General features: G+C 62.6%; 8 protein-coding genes across 8 annotated transcripts; 7 read left to right on the top strand and 1 right to left on the bottom strand.

The window, feature by feature from the left end:
- Positions 1-1113, top strand: OT_ostta06g00790 (Serine/threonine-protein kinase, active site; the record flags this gene model as incomplete). The annotated part of the gene is made up of 1 exon (XM_003079653.2): positions 1-1113. A coding segment is annotated over one exon (1113 nt), but the record flags the coding sequence as incomplete, so codon positions are not given.
- A 225-nt stretch (positions 1114-1338) lies between these two features.
- OT_ostta06g00780 (DEAD/DEAH-box helicase, putative) lies at positions 1339-5118 on the top strand (the record flags this gene model as incomplete). Its single annotated transcript, XM_003079652.2, has 1 exon — positions 1339-5118. One exon carries the CDS (start codon positions 1339-1341, stop codon positions 5116-5118), a length of 3780 nt encoding a protein of 1259 aa, XP_003079700.2.
- Positions 5119-5268: 150 nt separating this feature from the next.
- On the top strand, positions 5269-6132 carry OT_ostta06g00770 (unnamed product; the record flags this gene model as incomplete). Its single annotated transcript, XM_003079651.1, has 1 exon — positions 5269-6132. The coding sequence occupies one exon, from the start codon at positions 5269-5271 to the stop codon at positions 6130-6132; it is 864 nt and encodes a 287-aa protein (XP_003079699.1).
- A 199-nt stretch (positions 6133-6331) lies between these two features.
- Positions 6332-7933, top strand: OT_ostta06g00765 (GPI mannosyltransferase; the record flags this gene model as incomplete). Its single annotated transcript, XM_022983951.1, has 1 exon — positions 6332-7933. The coding sequence occupies one exon, from the start codon at positions 6332-6334 to the stop codon at positions 7931-7933; it is 1602 nt and encodes a 533-aa protein (XP_022839160.1).
- An 85-nt stretch (positions 7934-8018) lies between these two features.
- OT_ostta06g00760 (Methyltransferase small domain) lies at positions 8019-10907 on the top strand (the record flags this gene model as incomplete). The annotated part of the gene is made up of 2 exons (XM_022983950.1): positions 8019-9926; positions 10218-10907. 2 exons carry the CDS (start codon positions 8019-8021, stop codon positions 10905-10907), a joined length of 2598 nt encoding a protein of 865 aa, XP_022839159.1.
- A 253-nt stretch (positions 10908-11160) lies between these two features.
- OT_ostta06g00740 (WD40 repeat) lies at positions 11161-12252 on the top strand (the record flags this gene model as incomplete). Its single annotated transcript, XM_022983949.1, has 1 exon — positions 11161-12252. One exon carries the CDS (start codon positions 11161-11163, stop codon positions 12250-12252), a length of 1092 nt encoding a protein of 363 aa, XP_022839158.1.
- A 354-nt stretch (positions 12253-12606) lies between these two features.
- On the top strand, positions 12607-12927 carry OT_ostta06g00730 (Chlorophyll a/b binding protein domain; the record flags this gene model as incomplete). The annotated part of the gene is made up of 1 exon (XM_022983948.1): positions 12607-12927. One exon carries the CDS (start codon positions 12607-12609, stop codon positions 12925-12927), a length of 321 nt encoding a protein of 106 aa, XP_022839157.1.
- Positions 12928-13258: 331 nt separating this feature from the next.
- On the bottom strand, positions 13259-15376 carry OT_ostta06g00720 (K Homology domain, type 1; the record flags this gene model as incomplete). The annotated part of the gene is made up of 1 exon (XM_003079648.2): positions 13259-15376. One exon carries the CDS (start codon positions 15374-15376, stop codon positions 13259-13261), a length of 2118 nt encoding a protein of 705 aa, XP_003079696.2.
- Between the last annotated feature and the right edge of the window lie 245 nt (positions 15377-15621).

Genomic DNA, 15621 nt, shown 5'->3' with positions numbered 1-15621 from the left:
GAGCTCGAGCTCGGGATATATCTCGTCGCGTTGGCGTATCTCGCGTCGAAACCAGGGGTGGTGTCTTGGATATTCGATCAAACGGTCGCCCGGGCGGTGGGGCGGGCGGTCGAGCGGACGTACGATCGAGCGGCGGTGCGACGAGGACGTAAACTCGGCGGCGGGAGTTTCGGCACGGCGTATCGGGCGACGGACGCGAAGCGGGGGGAAGAGATCGTGATCAAGGTGGCGAACGATACCGAAGGGGCGGGGGCGTTGCAGATCGCGGAGGCGTACATCAATCGACGGATCGCTCGGGCGCCGAACGTCTCGGGTGGGTGCGCGCGGTTTTTGGGGACGTACGACGAGGCGGAGGGCGCGCGGACGCCCGTGATCGTCTGGGCGTACGAGGAGGGGAGCGAGTACACGCTGGAGGATTACTTGGTCAATAGACGGTTCCCGGAGTCGCTCGAAGAGGCGCTCGGGATCCGAACGCGCGATGGCGAGACGGAGGCGAAACGCGTGAATAAGGTTGCGAAAAAAATCATGCGAGACCTCATGCGCACCGTCGCCGGCTTGCACGACATCGGCATCGTGCACAGAGATCTCAAGCCGGCGAACTTGGTTCTCATGGGTAACAGATTTAAGCTCATCGATTTCGGTGCGGCGTGTGATTTGCGTAGCGGCGAGAACTACGATCCAGAGCAAGGCTTGCTCGATCCAAAATACTCGCCGCCCGAGCAGTTCATCATGTCGCAAAAGACGCCCGCGCCGCCGCCGCTCATCGCCGGGTTCCTCGCTCCACTCCTGTGGACCGTCGCGCAGCCGCAGCTGTTTGATTCTTACTCCGTGGGATTGATTCTTTTGCAGCTCGGATGTCCGCAGTTGCGCTCGAGCAACGTCATGGCTCCGAACGGCGCGTTCCAGCGAAGACTCGAGGAGGCGAACTACGACCTTCGCAAGTGGCGTCGAGACGTCGAAGATACCCTCGGTTGGGATTTCTCCGCCCTCGACGTGAGCGGCGGTACGGGGTGGGACCTCGCGTGTCGCTTGGTCACCAAGCGCAACGCTCTCAGACGCGGTCGCCTCGATGTTGGCACCGCGTTGGCGCACCCGTTCATCGCCTTGCTCTGAACGATGACGCCGTCGCCGCCGTCGAATCGCGACGAACGGTCGACACTTTATACCAACATCTATTTATTTCGCGCCGTCATTCCTCGCCTCGGCGCGTCGTCGCGTCGTCGTCGATTCGTAACCGTCTCCGCGCGTCGCCCCGTCGCCGCACTTCGCGTCGCGTTCTCCGACGTCTCGCTCGACGCGCGCGCACGTCGTTCGAGCACGATGTCTTGAGCGTCCTCCATGTCCTCGAACGCGCGCTCCATCGTCGCGAGGGATGTCACGGGACGAGAGGTCGTCGTCACCGTGGACGCCGAGCGAACCTCCATCGACGACGCGCGCACCGCGATCGCGCGCGCGCTGGGCGTCCCGAACGCGCGCGCGCGCTGTTACCCGATCGGTTCGAGCGACGAACTGCGCGGAGGGGCGATGTGGGGCGACAGGGACGCGCGAGTGTACGTGGTCGGGTACGCGCGCGCGCGGGCGCGCGTGACAAAGCGGCGCGCGCGCGGCGACGAATCGATCGAAGATACCGGAGCGGAAGCGCGGGTGAGGGCGACGAAGACGGATGAAATAGAACCCATGCGACCGGTGGATGCGCTGTGGGCGTCCGTGATGGCGGACGCGCGACGCGCGTCGAACGGAGAGGCGACGGGGTCGGGCGCCGATTTCGCGACGCCGATTGAATCGTTGCAGCGGCTGAGCGGAAAGTACAGAGCTTTGGCGCGAATATCGCTGTTTTTGCATCGACAGAACATTCAGCCGACCATGCGTTTGATCACGCGATCGATGGCGAGCGAGGTGGCGGTTACGACGGAGGACGCGCGCGCTATGGAGGCGTTATGTCCCGGGAGCGTTCGGCTGATCGAGCGACGAAGAAGCGCGGAGGAGGAAGCGGGCACGGATAAAGAAATCGTGGTCGACGTGACCGCGCCGGATGAGACAGGACCGAGCGCGTTCACGACGCCGGCTTATCGTATGGCGCTCACGAACGCGGACGGTGCCAGCGAGGCGATAGCGCTGCAGGGTACGCGTCGATCGATGAGGAGTATAGGCGGCTACGTTCGCATGGCGGAGATGACGGATCGCTTCGGCGCAAATTTTGGACGCGTCGTGGATAAGTACGCGGCGGCGTTCGAACGCGGTCTCCGCGATGTCATCGAACGCGCACCGCTCGATGCGACGAAGGACACACCGCTACGCGCGTTCGTCGACGCGGTTTTAGAGATGCGCGCGAGCGAAGCCGCGGAGCGAGCCGCGGCAAAGCGCGAGGGCATCTTGGCGCCACCAGAGGCGATGGACCGACCGCCAGCACCGCCTCGCGCGCGGGCAAAACGGACGAAAAATGGAAATACAGATGGTAAAGACGGGCCGTGCTGCAGTACCGAACCGATGAACGTGGACGAATTCGTCGGACATCTCAGAGAAACGCTCGCATCGAGTGGGCAAATCGTGCACGTGGAAACGATGGAAGCCAAACCCGCCGTTCGCGCGACGCTCTCGGAGAGCGTTTCGCTGAGCGACGCGACGATCGCCGCGTTCAAAGGCGGTATCGGATTAGATCTTAAGAGTAGACTCTTCAGTCATCAGGCGAGTGCCATCGAATCGATTCTAGGGGAGACTACTCCGCGGAAGCACGTTATCGTTTCCTCCGGCACTGCTTCCGGGAAATCGGTGTGTTATAACGTGCCAGTGGTGGACACTTTGCTAGCCGATCCGAATGCTACCGCGCTATACATGTTTCCCACGAAAGCCTTGGCGCAGGACCAACTAAGGGCGCTGCGGATCATCTTGGCCAACGTCCCAAAGAGCGAAGAGACAGTGTTTGGCATTGGCATTTATGACGGGGACGTTCGGAGCAAAGAGGCGAGAGCTGAAGTGCGCTCAAGCGATCGCCTCATAATCACCAACCCAGACATGTTACACGTTAGCATTCTCCCGTCACACAAACAGTGGGTTCGTTTTCTCTCTGGACTACGATACGTCATCATCGATGAGGCGCACGCGTATTCGGGGGTGTTTGGTTCGCACGTGGCGCTCATCGTCAGACGCTTGCGTCGTTTGTGTTCCGAGTTGTACGGCTCATCGCCGCAATTCATTATAAGCTCCGCCACCGTCGCAAATCCACTGGATCACGCGCGAGATCTCATAGGATTTCACGGTGTGCGTCCGGATGAAGATACCATCGAGACGGTGACGAACGATGGCGCTCCTCGAGGGGTGAAGACTTTTTTGCTGTGGAATCCGGCTCTCAAACCAGGACAGTCGCATCAGACGAACACGGAGAGAAAATTTCGCCGTGTGACGTCGATCGAGCGCGGAAAGGCGGCGCTGGCGAAAAAACTTCGCGAAACGTCAACACTCGTAGACGTGCCCGCCGAAGTTGAGGATATCATCGTGGCAGATGTCGAAGGAGCTCGCACGAGTCCAGTGGTGGAAATTTCACAAATTCTCGCAGAGTGCGTGCAACACAATCTGCGATGCCTCGCGTTCTGCAAGACGCGCAAGCTATGTGAACTTGTTCTCGTGTACACTCGAGAGATACTCCGATCATCGGCACCGCATTTAGCGGACAAGGTTGCGTCGTATCGGGGTGGCTACGAAGCTGGCGAACGCCGCGTCATAGAAAAAGAACTCTTCTCCGGTGTTCTCCTCGGCGTCGCCACGACGAACGCCCTAGAGCTTGGTATCGATGTCGGCTCTCTCGACGTTACGCTCCACTTAGGATTTCCCGGGTCGGTTGCTTCCCTTTGGCAACAAGCCGGACGAGCAGGTCGGCGCGAAGGCAGAGCGTTGTCCGTCTACGTCGGCTTTGATGGGCCGCTCGACCAGCACTTCATGAGACAACCACGAGCGTTGTTTGACGCCCCGCACGAATTCTCCTACGTCTGGGCACAAAACCCGACCATCGTTGCGCAGCACATGCTGTGCGCCGCGTTTGAGCGGCCGCTGTTCGCTAATCCGGGCGTGGATGAGGTGTACTTTGGTTCCACAGCTCGAGAAGTCGCCAGTCAAATGGTGGCAAAAGGCCGACTCACGGTGGATCCCGGTTCGTTCGTAGCGTGGAATCCGGCGGCAAAAATCGCTCAACCACTCCTTGCGTGCACCGATAAGTCTCCTGCTCTCGACGTAAGCGTGCGAACGATTGAGGAAGAGCATTTTGACGTCGTGGACGTGAGCACGTCGCGAGAGAAAATCATCGCCAGTGTCGAAGCCTCAAAGGCGTTTTTCGAGGTATATGAAGGCGCAGTTTACACGCATCAAGGACGTACGTTGTTGTGTACAAAGCTCGATCTTGAGCGTCGACGTGCACACGTGCGAATGGCGGACGTAAAATACTTCACTCGCGTGAAGCACGAAACGACGTGCTCAGTTCCGGGCGGTATGCGTGTGTACGGTGAGACAGACACCTCGCTTCCGATGTCGCAGTGCGTCAAATGTGATGAAGTGAACATCTCAACCGTCTTCACCGGCTTCAGTCGCGTCGCCCGCGGCTCACAGGCCAAGTTTGATCACGTGTCGTTCCCGCCTCGTTCGACAGAGTTTCACACGGTCGGCGCCTGGCTCCGGATCCCGGATGATATCGTCAGCAAAGCCTCGGAAACGGTGGATCTGCGCGCGGGCGTGCACGCAGCTTCCCACGCCGTACTCAACGCCCTTCCCTTGCGCGTCCCATGCGGAGAAAATGACGTCGGTTGCGAGTGCTTCTCCGCCGACCTCCACGCCGAACGCGGTCGCCGATACAAGCCGCTTCGATTTCTCATCTACGACCGCCATCTTGGCGGCGTGGGCATCACTCGTCGCGCCGCCGAACTCCTTCCAGAGCTCATCGGGATCGCTCGAGACCTCGTTCGAGCGTGTTCGTGCGCTCGCGCGGACGGATGTCCATCGTGCGTGCAGCGCCTCTCGTGCGACGCGCACAACGCGCACGTGAACAAACGCGCCGCCGAGTTCGTGCTCGACAACGTCATCGCGGCGTTCGCACCCGAGCCCGACGAAAAATCGACGCGTAGTAACATGTAGCCATCTTCATAGCGTCGACGACCCGAATTCCCGCGAAGAGTCCCACAGTTCGCGTCTCTCGCCGCCTCGCGCGCAGCCGTCGCCCCGCGCTTTCCGCCGCGCGCCACTCGACGACGCCCCATCCCTCTTCACCACCACCCTGAACGAACGATGACCGCCACCGCGCCGCGCGCGCCCGAAGAGCTCGAGCGCGCGCTCGCGACGTGCGAGCGCGCGCTCGCCGAGCAGCGCGCCCTCGGGGCGCGCGCGGCGGAAGATTTCTCCAAACATCACGCGCGCGCGCTCGCGGAGGCGCGCGAGCGAGGACGTCGACGATCGCTCGGGATGAAAATCGCGCTCGCGGTGACCGTGGTGTTGACGTTAATCAGCGCGCGACGCGGCCGGGCGGTTCGAACGGTGACGAGGGCTCGGGACGAGGCGCTGCGGTCGCTGGGGACGTGTCGGGGCGACGTCGAGGCGCTGCGGGCGCGAGGCGGGAAAGTCAGTGGAACGCGCGATGGAAGTGGACGTGGGACGGGAGATTCGACGCCGAGGACGCTGGGACAGTGCGTGGAGACGCTGGGGGAAGCGCGGAGGGAAAACGAGCGGCGGGCGAGCGCGGTGGAGGCGTGCGAGAGACGCGTGCGAGCGCACGCGACGGGCGACGCGTCGTATTTTCAAGACGCGAGCGAAGCGCGAGAGATGCTCGAGGCGATGAAAGCGAGGATGAGGGATAAGGATGAGGCGCTGAAATTGGTACAGACGCGCATGCGGTTGATGCAGTACGCGGCGACGCTGGTGGTGATGGCGTTCGCCGCGGCGGCGGCGCATCCGACGGTTCGCGAGAGTTTCCTCGACCTCGTGCGATCGAGCGATCGACGGACGATCGAGCGCGTGGCGCGAGATGAATTGGCGCAAGCGCGCGAGCGATCGCGGTCGCGGTCACCCGCTCGCGCGGCTGTTGAACCGACGAAGACGCCGCCGTTATCGCCCACGCGTTTCGTCCGCACGGCTACGAAGACGCGCATCGAGTGAGCGACTGAGCGACGAGACGTACCGACGACACACGACGCGCCGCGTCGCCGCGGACGCGTTCGGTGATTAAGCATGGAAACGCATGACTCAGACCATTCCGATCGCCCTCTTCGCGCGCGCTCGAGCGTTGACGCGTCGTGCGTCCCGCGCCCGTCCCGCGCCCGTCCCGCGCCAACCGTCACACACCACGGCGCGTCGCATGCCTCCCAAATCCCGTGCGCGTCCTCCGAAACCGCCCGAACGCGCGCGACACCTCTTTACGCGCCCGTTCGCTCTCTTTCTCGTCCTCAGGATCGTCAATGCGTTCGTCGTTCGGACGTTTTTCGTCGCTGATGAGTTTTGGCAGAGCGCGGAAGTCGCCCACGCGCTCGTCTACGGGTACGGACACGCCACGTGGGAGTGGCGCGCGCGCCTGAGGAGTCACGCGCATCCTTTGTTATACGCTGCGGTGTATAAACTCGGGGATGTGGTGGGATTGAGGTCGGATGCGTTCGTGCGGAACGCGCCGCGGGTCGTCGGCGGATTCATAGCGGCGGCGCACGACGCGGGATGCGGACGCCTGGGACGACGATTCGGCGGAGAGAAGTGTGAGTTTTGGAGCTTGGCGTTGCGAGCGATGAATTGGTTCGTGTTTTATTGCGAAACAAGGGGTTTGTCGAACTGCGCGGAGGCGTGCGCGACGACGTGGGCGCTCGCGTACTGGCCGCTCGACGGATTGGGCCGAGCGAAGGGCGGGGCTAGACGAAGACGAAAGGCGTTGTCGTTCGCCGCGATCGCGTGTGTGATGCGACCGACGAGTGGAATTTTATGGCTCGCGTTGGGGGCGTCTGCGTTGGCGCGAAGGGGGGATCCAGTCGGGGAAAAAGCGCGGTTCGCGTTGCTAGAGGCGGCGCCCATCGGCGCGTTCGCGCTCGCAGCTTCTGCGTGCGTCGATAGGTATTTTTACGGCGAATGGACGTTCGTGCCTTGGAATTTCGTAAAGTTCAACTTTTTGAGCGGGAAGAGCGCGATTTACGGCGCCAATCCCTGGCACTGGTACCTCACTCAGGGATACCCGGCGGTGTTGGGGACGATGCTCCCACTCGCGCTCATCGGATTTTGGAGGAACCGAGTGAAGAACAACGCGGCGTTCGCGGTGACGTTCTGGACAATATTCGGGTACTCGCTCGCCGCGCACAAGGAATTTCGATTCATTTTGCCGTGCGTGAGCGCCTCCATCGTGAGCGCGGCGTCGGTGTTGACGGAGATGACGCCGAGCCGAAGACGGCTCGTCTTGCTCGCACTCGCGCTCACGAATGTTCCCGCGGCGCTGTACATGTCCCTGCGTCACCAGGCTGGGACGATTGCCCTTATGCCACATATCGCAAACTTGGCGAAACAAGGTGCCATCGTTGACGGCGGCGTGCTCTTCGCAGTGCCGTGCCATCAGACGCCGTTTTACGCGCACGTGCACCGAGAGATTCGCATGGAGTTCCTCGATTGCTCGCCCGACATACCCGAGGGCGAGGACGACTCCGCGAGATTCGCGAGCGATCCCGAGACGTGGCTCAACGCACGTTTCGGTCGCACCGTTGACGATTCGCACCGTACGTGCGCCGTGGCCTCCGCCCTCGCACCGAGCCACGTAGCGCTCTTTGACGGAGACGCTCGCCGCGCCGCGCCTTGGCTCGAGCGGTGGAATTACGCCCTCGAGCGCACGTTTCATCACGCCGACGTCGCCGTCGATCGTGAGATTCAACGCGCGCTGCACCTGTACGCTAGACCACCCCACGACGCGAGCGCGTGTCGCGCTCAGACGTAGCCAATGACGTTAGACCGTCCCGCTGAGGCGCATTGGTAACCGTCTTCGCCCGCCCGCGCGCCCCACTCTCGGACGCACGCTCGCGATGCCCCGAAAACGCCCCAAGGCGTCGACGTTGATCAGCGACGACGCGTACGCACGGGCGTTGCTCAAGAAGCTCCGTCTCGCGCGCGTCGTCGTGCTCGACGTCGAGCAAAAGTTGGCGGCTGGCGGCGAGAAAAATCAGAAAAACGATGACGACGCGCGACTGAAGCGCGCTTTAGGGCAAAGAGCGAACGCTTTGGAGAAACTCAAGTCACTGGGTATCGATGAAACAGACGCGCGGGTGACACAGGCGGAAGCGGACGCGGTGGACGCGCTGCAAAGAGAGATTGTCAAAAAGCGCGCGCGGGACGCCGAGCGGGACGCCGAGCAAAGAGCTCGAGAGGATGCGAAAATGAAGCGCGGGAAGAAGGGAAACGGGAATGCCGACGGTGTCTGGGCGTTACACAAAGCGGTGAAAGTCGGAGAATTGGACGGTGTGCGAGCGGGCCTAGAGCGCGCAATCGCGGATGCGTCGCAGGTGGATCCCCGGGCGTGCGGCGCCGGGATGTGGGCGTGCGCCAAGCTCGCGACGCGATTAGACGAGAGTGGGAAGGAGTCGGACGTCGATTTCGTGAAGTTGACGGCGAGAGCGATGCAGGCGTTGATGCGAAGGATGGTGGAGTTTGAGTCGGGAATCGTGGACGCGCGCGGCGCGAGCGGGACGCTTTGGGCCGCGGCGACGTGCGGACGCACGCGTTGCGGGAACGAGTTGGACGACGTCGCGACGCGCCGTGCGGTGAACGACGCGGCGACGCGTTTGACGTCGTACGCGAGTAAGGCGAACGGGCAAGATGCGGCGAACGCGTTGTGGGGAGCGGCAAAGTTGAGGAAGACGTTGGACGAGACGTGCGCCACCACGCTCGCAAACGCGCTCGCGGAGAGCGCGGATGCGAAGATGGAGGAAATATCAATAGCGCTTTGGGCGTTCGGCACGTTCGCCGGCGATGGATGGAAAGCAGCGGTGTCGGCGTCGGTTCCGTTGGTGCGTCGCGCTAAAGATATGGCGAAGAATCGACCAAAAGATTGGAGCGCGCAAGCCATCGCGAACGCCGCGTGGGCATGTGGGAAACTCGCGACGAGCGATCCGAATCACAATCTGAGCGACGCTAAGTCACTCGTTGGGGCGCTGTTAAAGATAGCAAAGGACACGAAAAATCTGTCCGCGCAAGGGTTCGCGCACGTCCTCCAGGCGGCGGGGGCGGTGGTCCTCGACGATAGGCTTCTCCCGGATTGCGCGAAATTCACATACGAAGGCTTGCGTTCTCGATCTGCACAGATCACGGGCGCGGATTTAGCCTGCGTCTCGGAGACCACCGAGATTTTGAGACTTCACACGAGTATATCGCACGGCGAAAAGTTACTCGCCGAGATCAAGGGTGCGATCGAGCGCGGGTTAAACGCGTTCGATTGGCAGACTATTGGACGATTGGACGTCATCGTCGACGGCATCTTCGGCACCTCCGTCGCGTCGGCTATGCACGAGGCACTTCGTAAACGCGGTCTCGCGGCGTGCGACGAAGTGAACGCGAGCAGAATGGACACCGAGCGCGGAAGCGCGGACGCTTTGCTGGCGCAATCGATCGCGGCGCCAGTGGCCGAGGCATCATCGGCCGCGCTCGTTGTCGACGACGGCCATCGCCTCGTGACGAAACGACTTCGACGGATCGGGTGGAGCGTCACCAATTGGCAACGATTTAGCCGTGGCGAGCATTCGAAGGGGACGTGTTGGCCGGAACTTCCACCTAACGGTGATTTCTTTGCGGCGGCAGTCGTTCGGTTGCCGCCTACCAAGGCGTCTCTCGCCATGGTTTTACACGCAGTCGCAGCAAGCGTTCGTTTCGGTGCGCCAGTTTGGATTCACGGCGCCGTCACGGAAGGTTTGCGCGCTGTCATCCCTGATTTACCCACGGTAAGTTCGTCAGTGATTGATATTTCTTCGTTTTTCGCACCAGCATACTTCGGCGCGCGCTCGCCATGCGTGAACGCCGAAGCCCGCATCGCGGATGGTGCTACATAAAGGACGGGTCGCGACTGCTGCTGCTATTCAAACGGGCCATCCAACCCGAGCGCGCGTCGTCCGTCCATGCGGATCATAATGAGCCTCGATCGATCGTCACCGAGCGACCTTCGAGTTCGTAACGTTCGCTACATTCAACGCTCAGATCCATGACTGACTTTTCGCTTTGTGACCGCCTCGCAGGGGTTGTTTGAGCGTGCGAGACTTACGATGCGCGATGTCGAACACGGCGTGGTGCTCTGCCATCGATCAAGCACGCAGCCGGATAAAAAGGGTAAGGAATTGAAGAAATGGCGAGAGAAGCAGACTCTCGATCTCAGTGATGTGGTCGGAAAAACGAGCGCCGTTTCGTGGATCTCCTATCCCGGTCTCTTCGCCGGGGGCGGTCTGGACGTGATGACGGATCTCTTGCTCCGTCGCGTGCTCCCGACGCTGAACAAAAAGTCCAAGCTCAGGGTCCTTGATTACTGCTCCGGCAACGGCGTCATCGCCTCCGCCGTTCGTCTCGTCGCGAAAAAGTCCAAGCTCACGCTCCTGGATGCCGACGCGCTCGCGCTCGAAGCCGCCAAGAAAAACCTTGACAGCGACGCCGATTTCGTCCTCTCCGACGGCTGGACTTCGCTTCCGAGCGACAAAAACTCCTCGTTTGATCTCATTTTGAGCAACCCGCCGGTACACCTCGGCTTACAGGTTGATTTCTTGACGCTTCGTGACTTTCTCTCTGGGGCTGGCGCGCGCCTCGCGCCCGACGGAGTTGCCTACTTCGTCGCCCAACGCTACGTCCCCTGCGCCGCGCTCGCGGGCGACGACGTCCAAATTTCTCTCGACTTTAAAGATTCCCGTTTTGCCGTCTGGAGATGCACCAGACGCTAGACAAACCACCCAATCTTGTTGTATCATTGCGAGTAGTCCAACGCGCGCGCGCAATGCCAACGAGAGCCACTGAGTGAAGAATTCATCGTTTCCACACACCTCGACGCGTCGCTCCTAGTACCCCGCGTCGCGACGCGCGCGCGGCACCTAGGCAAAGCGTGAACGTCACCCACGCGCGGTCGTCGTCCGCTTCACGCGTCGGAGGACGCGAAACCGTCGACGTTTCGAGTTGAATCTAAAGTTGAACGAAAAGATGAATTCAGAAAATGAATCAGAGCTCTCCGTGTCGTACAATCAAGACGGCGCGTGTTTCGCGTGCGCGCGTTCGAACGCACGGGAGGGTGGATTCACGGTATACAACGTGTCACCGTTTCGGGAGACGTTCGGACGCCGATTTCGCGACGGCGGCGTCGGCACGACTGAGATGTTGTTTCGGTGCAACATCTTGGCGCTCGTCGGCGGAGGGAGAGAACCAAAGTTCTCGCCGAATAAAGTGATGATATGGGACGATCATCAGGGGCGATGCATCGGGGAGTTGGTGTTTAAGGTTCCAGTGCGAGGGGTGCGGTTGAGGCGAGATAAGGTTGTCGTCGCGTTGGCGCATAAGATTTTCGTGTACAATTTTTCCGATCTGCGGTTGGAGCAGCAGATGGACACGGCGACTAACGAGAGTGGGTTGTGCGTGATCTCTCCGACGACGGAGAGAACGGTGTTGGCGTGTCCGGGGTTGAACAAAGGGCAGGTTCGGGTGGAGCTGTTTGATTTAGGGACGACCAAGTTTATCGCCGCGCACGAAACCGCGCTGGCGTGTCTCGGTCTGAGCGCGGACGGCTCGCTCTTGGCCACGGCGTCGGAGAAAGGGACTTTGATCAGGGTATTTGACACGCACACCGCGTCTTTGCTCCACGAGTTCCGGCGCGGAAGCGATCGCGCTCGGGTGTACTCGCTCGCGTTCTCTCCCAAGAAGAACTTGCTCGGCGCGACGAGCGACAAGGGCACGGTGCACGTCTTCAAGATCCCCGACCGACCGTCGGCGTCCTCAACGTCCGCCACCGCATCACCCGCACCGGCATCGAGACCGAACGGCACCGCATCGCCCGCCACCGACTTCGCCAAAAGATTCCTTCCCAAGTACTTCACCGCGGAGACGCGTTCGCGGGCGCAGTATCGCTTACCCTCCGCCGCCCGCTCCTTGGTCACCTTCCCCGCCGCCGATCCCGACACCTGCGTCGTCGTCAGTGATTCCGGCGAGTACTCTAGGCTCGTCTTCGACCTCGACCGGGGCGGCGAGATGTCCCTCGTCGAGCGTCACGATTTCTCCGCCGCCGCGCCGGCGCGCGCGTGAGCGCCCCCGCCCCTCGCCCATCCACCGCACACGCGCACACCGCTGTAAAAATAAAAACACCACCACCGCGCGCGTCGTTCCCCGCCATCACGCCGACGCCGCCGAGCCGCGCGCCGCGTCCGGACCCGCGGCGCCGCCGCGCCGCGCCGTCCGCCCCATCCATCGCCCATCGCCCATGCAGACCTCGTATACGACCATCACCGGCGGCACACATCGCACGCACACGCCTCGTATACGTCACCGGCGGCACACATCGCACACATTTACTCGCACACGACGCGCGCTGAACCCTAAAAAGGCACCACACACAAACCAACCACGGTGACGTCACCACGCGACGCCGACCCATCGTCCATGCGCGCGCTCGCCCCCCCCGCGTCCGTCGCTCGACGCCCCCCCCCGCGCGGGCGAAGCGTTCGCGCCCGCGCCGCCGGCGACGACGCCGCGCGACGGGCGCGGGCGCGCGCGGACGCGCCCGAGGGCGTGCCCCCGCCCCCGTTCGCGCCCACGATCGAACCGGCGACGTTCGGGTTCGTCGAGAACGCCGAGCGGGCGAACGCGCGGGCGAGCATGGTGGGATGGTGGGCGCTGTTGCTCGTCGAGGCGGTGGCGGGGAAAGGGATCTTGGAGCTCGCGGGGGTGACGGTGGGGAAGGGGATTAATTTTACGTTTTAGGCCATTGGAGGACTTCGGTGGAGCGCGGTTGTAATGCACGTCGAAGGTCACGCGCGGTGTCGATGCGTCTCGCGGGGGGGGGTGGAGTGATTCGCGTGGGTGGGATTGTGCGCGCGGAGGCGGCGGCGGGCGACGCGACGCGACTCGATAACGCGGGCGACGCGACGCGACGCGATAACGCGGGCGACGCGACGCGACTCGATAACGCGGGGCTCGTGAGATTGGTATTAAACCCGGATCGTGATCACTAACTGTCGATGAGGCGAAAAGGATGTGCTAGATCGATATCGTTCGTTTGGGGTGATGCGTGTTGAAGTGGTTGAAGAGTCGATCACGAGACGATGAACATCGTCGCGTGGTCTCGCGCGGCGGCTTTCGCGGATGGTACTCCAGAGACTTGCGCGCCAGAGTTGCCGGCGATTCCGAGCGATGCAAACTCGGGGATCATCGCACCCGAACTCGCGATGAATCGCTCGATGATGGTTTGCGCCGACGACACCTGTTCGCTCGTTCCGCTAATCTCCAAGAGGCGCTCGGAGTCTTGCGCTCGGCGCGCGCCGTTGCGACCAGACGCGCCCGGGTAGAGCTTAATTCGTGCACCGCTCACCTGACGAGCGATCGAGATGTTGCATCCGCCTCGTCCGAGCACGCTGCCGATGTGTTGCGAGGAGATGGTCATGTGCACGCTGTTCACGGTGGTCACGCCCGGGATCTCCACCGGCGGCGCGCTCAGGGACAATGACGCGAGCGCCGTGTCCACGGGCTCCGTCTCGTACGCCGTCATGCCGTACATCATGAGTTCGCTCTGTTGAAGCGTGGGGGTGTCCTGGACGGCCATCGTCGGCGTCATCGAGGCTGAGTAGACGTTGGATTCCACGTTGAGTCGCTCCGCCGCTTTGTGGCGCATGTTCCCGCGAAGTCGTCCGCTGACTATGCGAATACCGAGCGCGCACGCGTCGGCGGGCCATTGACCGATCTCCAAGAGCTCGTCATCCGCGTTCGCACACGCGGGGAGGGCATCGGAGGGAAGCACGCGCACTGTTGCGCCGGTTTCATTTCTGATTTGTCGAATGATGCTGCCACCTTTTCCAATCAAGCATCCGATTTGCGATGTTTGCACGAGCAAGCGGAACGGAAGCGGAACGTCACTTCCAGAGCTATCGACGATGCATCGATAGACTCGGAATAGAGCGACCTGCGCAGCGAGCATTGGGGCCAAGCCGTCGTCGTTGGACGAGACGCAAATGATGCGCTCCTCGGCGTTGTTGATTTGCTCGCAAACCTTCACCTTGGCTCCAGTTTCGCTCCGAATTTGTTGAATCACTTCACCGTTGCGCCCGATGACGCTCCCGGTCTTCGATACAGGACAGAGGAGCCTAAACATGATCTCCGTCCCTCCCGGAACGTAGACGCCGTTTAGGTTCATCCGCGTCGACATGTGACCGCCGCTCGATCCACCGGCGATTCCGGCACCGTTCCCGCCATCCCCGTCAGCGTTCGCGCCTGGTTTGATACCGAGCATGAATGCCTCGAGCGGACTCCGAAAGCTCTCGCTCGTCGCCATCTTGGTCGGGTACTCGCGCAAGTTTTTAGCCACCATTCGAAGCGCGCTCTTCACGCTCGCCAACGCGAGATCCACGTCGTTCCCGTCGGTGTCCCGCACCGGTGCGGTGATTTGCAGCAACTCGTCACCACGACTCGCGCACGTGGGCAGCATCGTCGCCGGCATCAGGCGCACGGTCGCGCCGCTGCTCGCTCGAATGGCGCTAATCACCGCGCCACCCTTACCGATCAGACTTCCGACCTGCGCTCGCGGCACCAAAAGACGACAAATCGGCACCGCGCGCCCACCGTTCATCGATCGTTCTCCTCCCGTGGACGAGGACTCCGGGACGCCGCTACCGCTCTCGCTGCTCGTGCCGTCTCTCGTCCCGTCGAGCGCGCCGCCGGACTCGCTCGCCACCGTGTCGAATATCCGAAACAGCGCCCGCTCCGCCGTCGTCACCGGCACATCCGACCCATCGCCGTCATCCATCATCAACTCTTCCCCGCTCGCCACGAGCACGACTCGCTCGTCCGCCCCTCGCGTCGTCGGCGCCACCTTGACCCTCGCCCCCGTCTCCGCCCGCAGCGCCTTGATCACCCGTCCCTCCTTCCCGATCACTCTCCCGATGCGCGCCACCGGGCAGAGCAACCGAAACTGCACCGACGCGTTCACGCGCCCCCCCTCCGTCGCCCACCCAGCCACCGCGCTCCGATCGACCCCACCGCGTCCGTCGCGCGCGAACGCGAACCCATCCGCGTCCGCCTCGCCGTCGCTCGCCCCCTCGCGTTCGTCATCCGTCAAAAACCCCATCGCCCGTCGAACGACGTCCGAATCATCCAGCGTCCCATCGTACCCGTCGTCCACCATCGCGTCGCGCCCGTCGCCCGTCCCACCGATCGCCATCGCGCGTTGACCACCCGTCACCGAATGGTCGATCCCACCGCCGACGCCGCCGATCGATCGTCCACCGCGTCACCGCCCACGCGCGCGCGTTCGTCGCGTCCGTCACCGGAGACCTCGCGCGCGTCCGTCCGCGTCGTCCGCGCCCCTCGAGCGCGCCGCGCGTCCGTCGCGCGCGCGCGTGCGGGCGATCGTCGACGTGGGCGTCGACGCGACCCCCGGGGTCGGTCACCGGCGCGTCGCGACCG

This window comes from Ostreococcus tauri, assembly GCF_000214015.3.
Source record: "Ostreococcus tauri WGS project CAID00000000 data, contig chromosome 06, whole genome shotgun sequence".
Classification (NCBI taxonomy): domain Eukaryota; kingdom Viridiplantae; phylum Chlorophyta; class Mamiellophyceae; order Mamiellales; family Bathycoccaceae; genus Ostreococcus; species Ostreococcus tauri.
The sequence above is the reverse complement of the archived record's forward strand: the minus strand, read 5'-3'. Positions and strand labels throughout refer to the sequence as shown.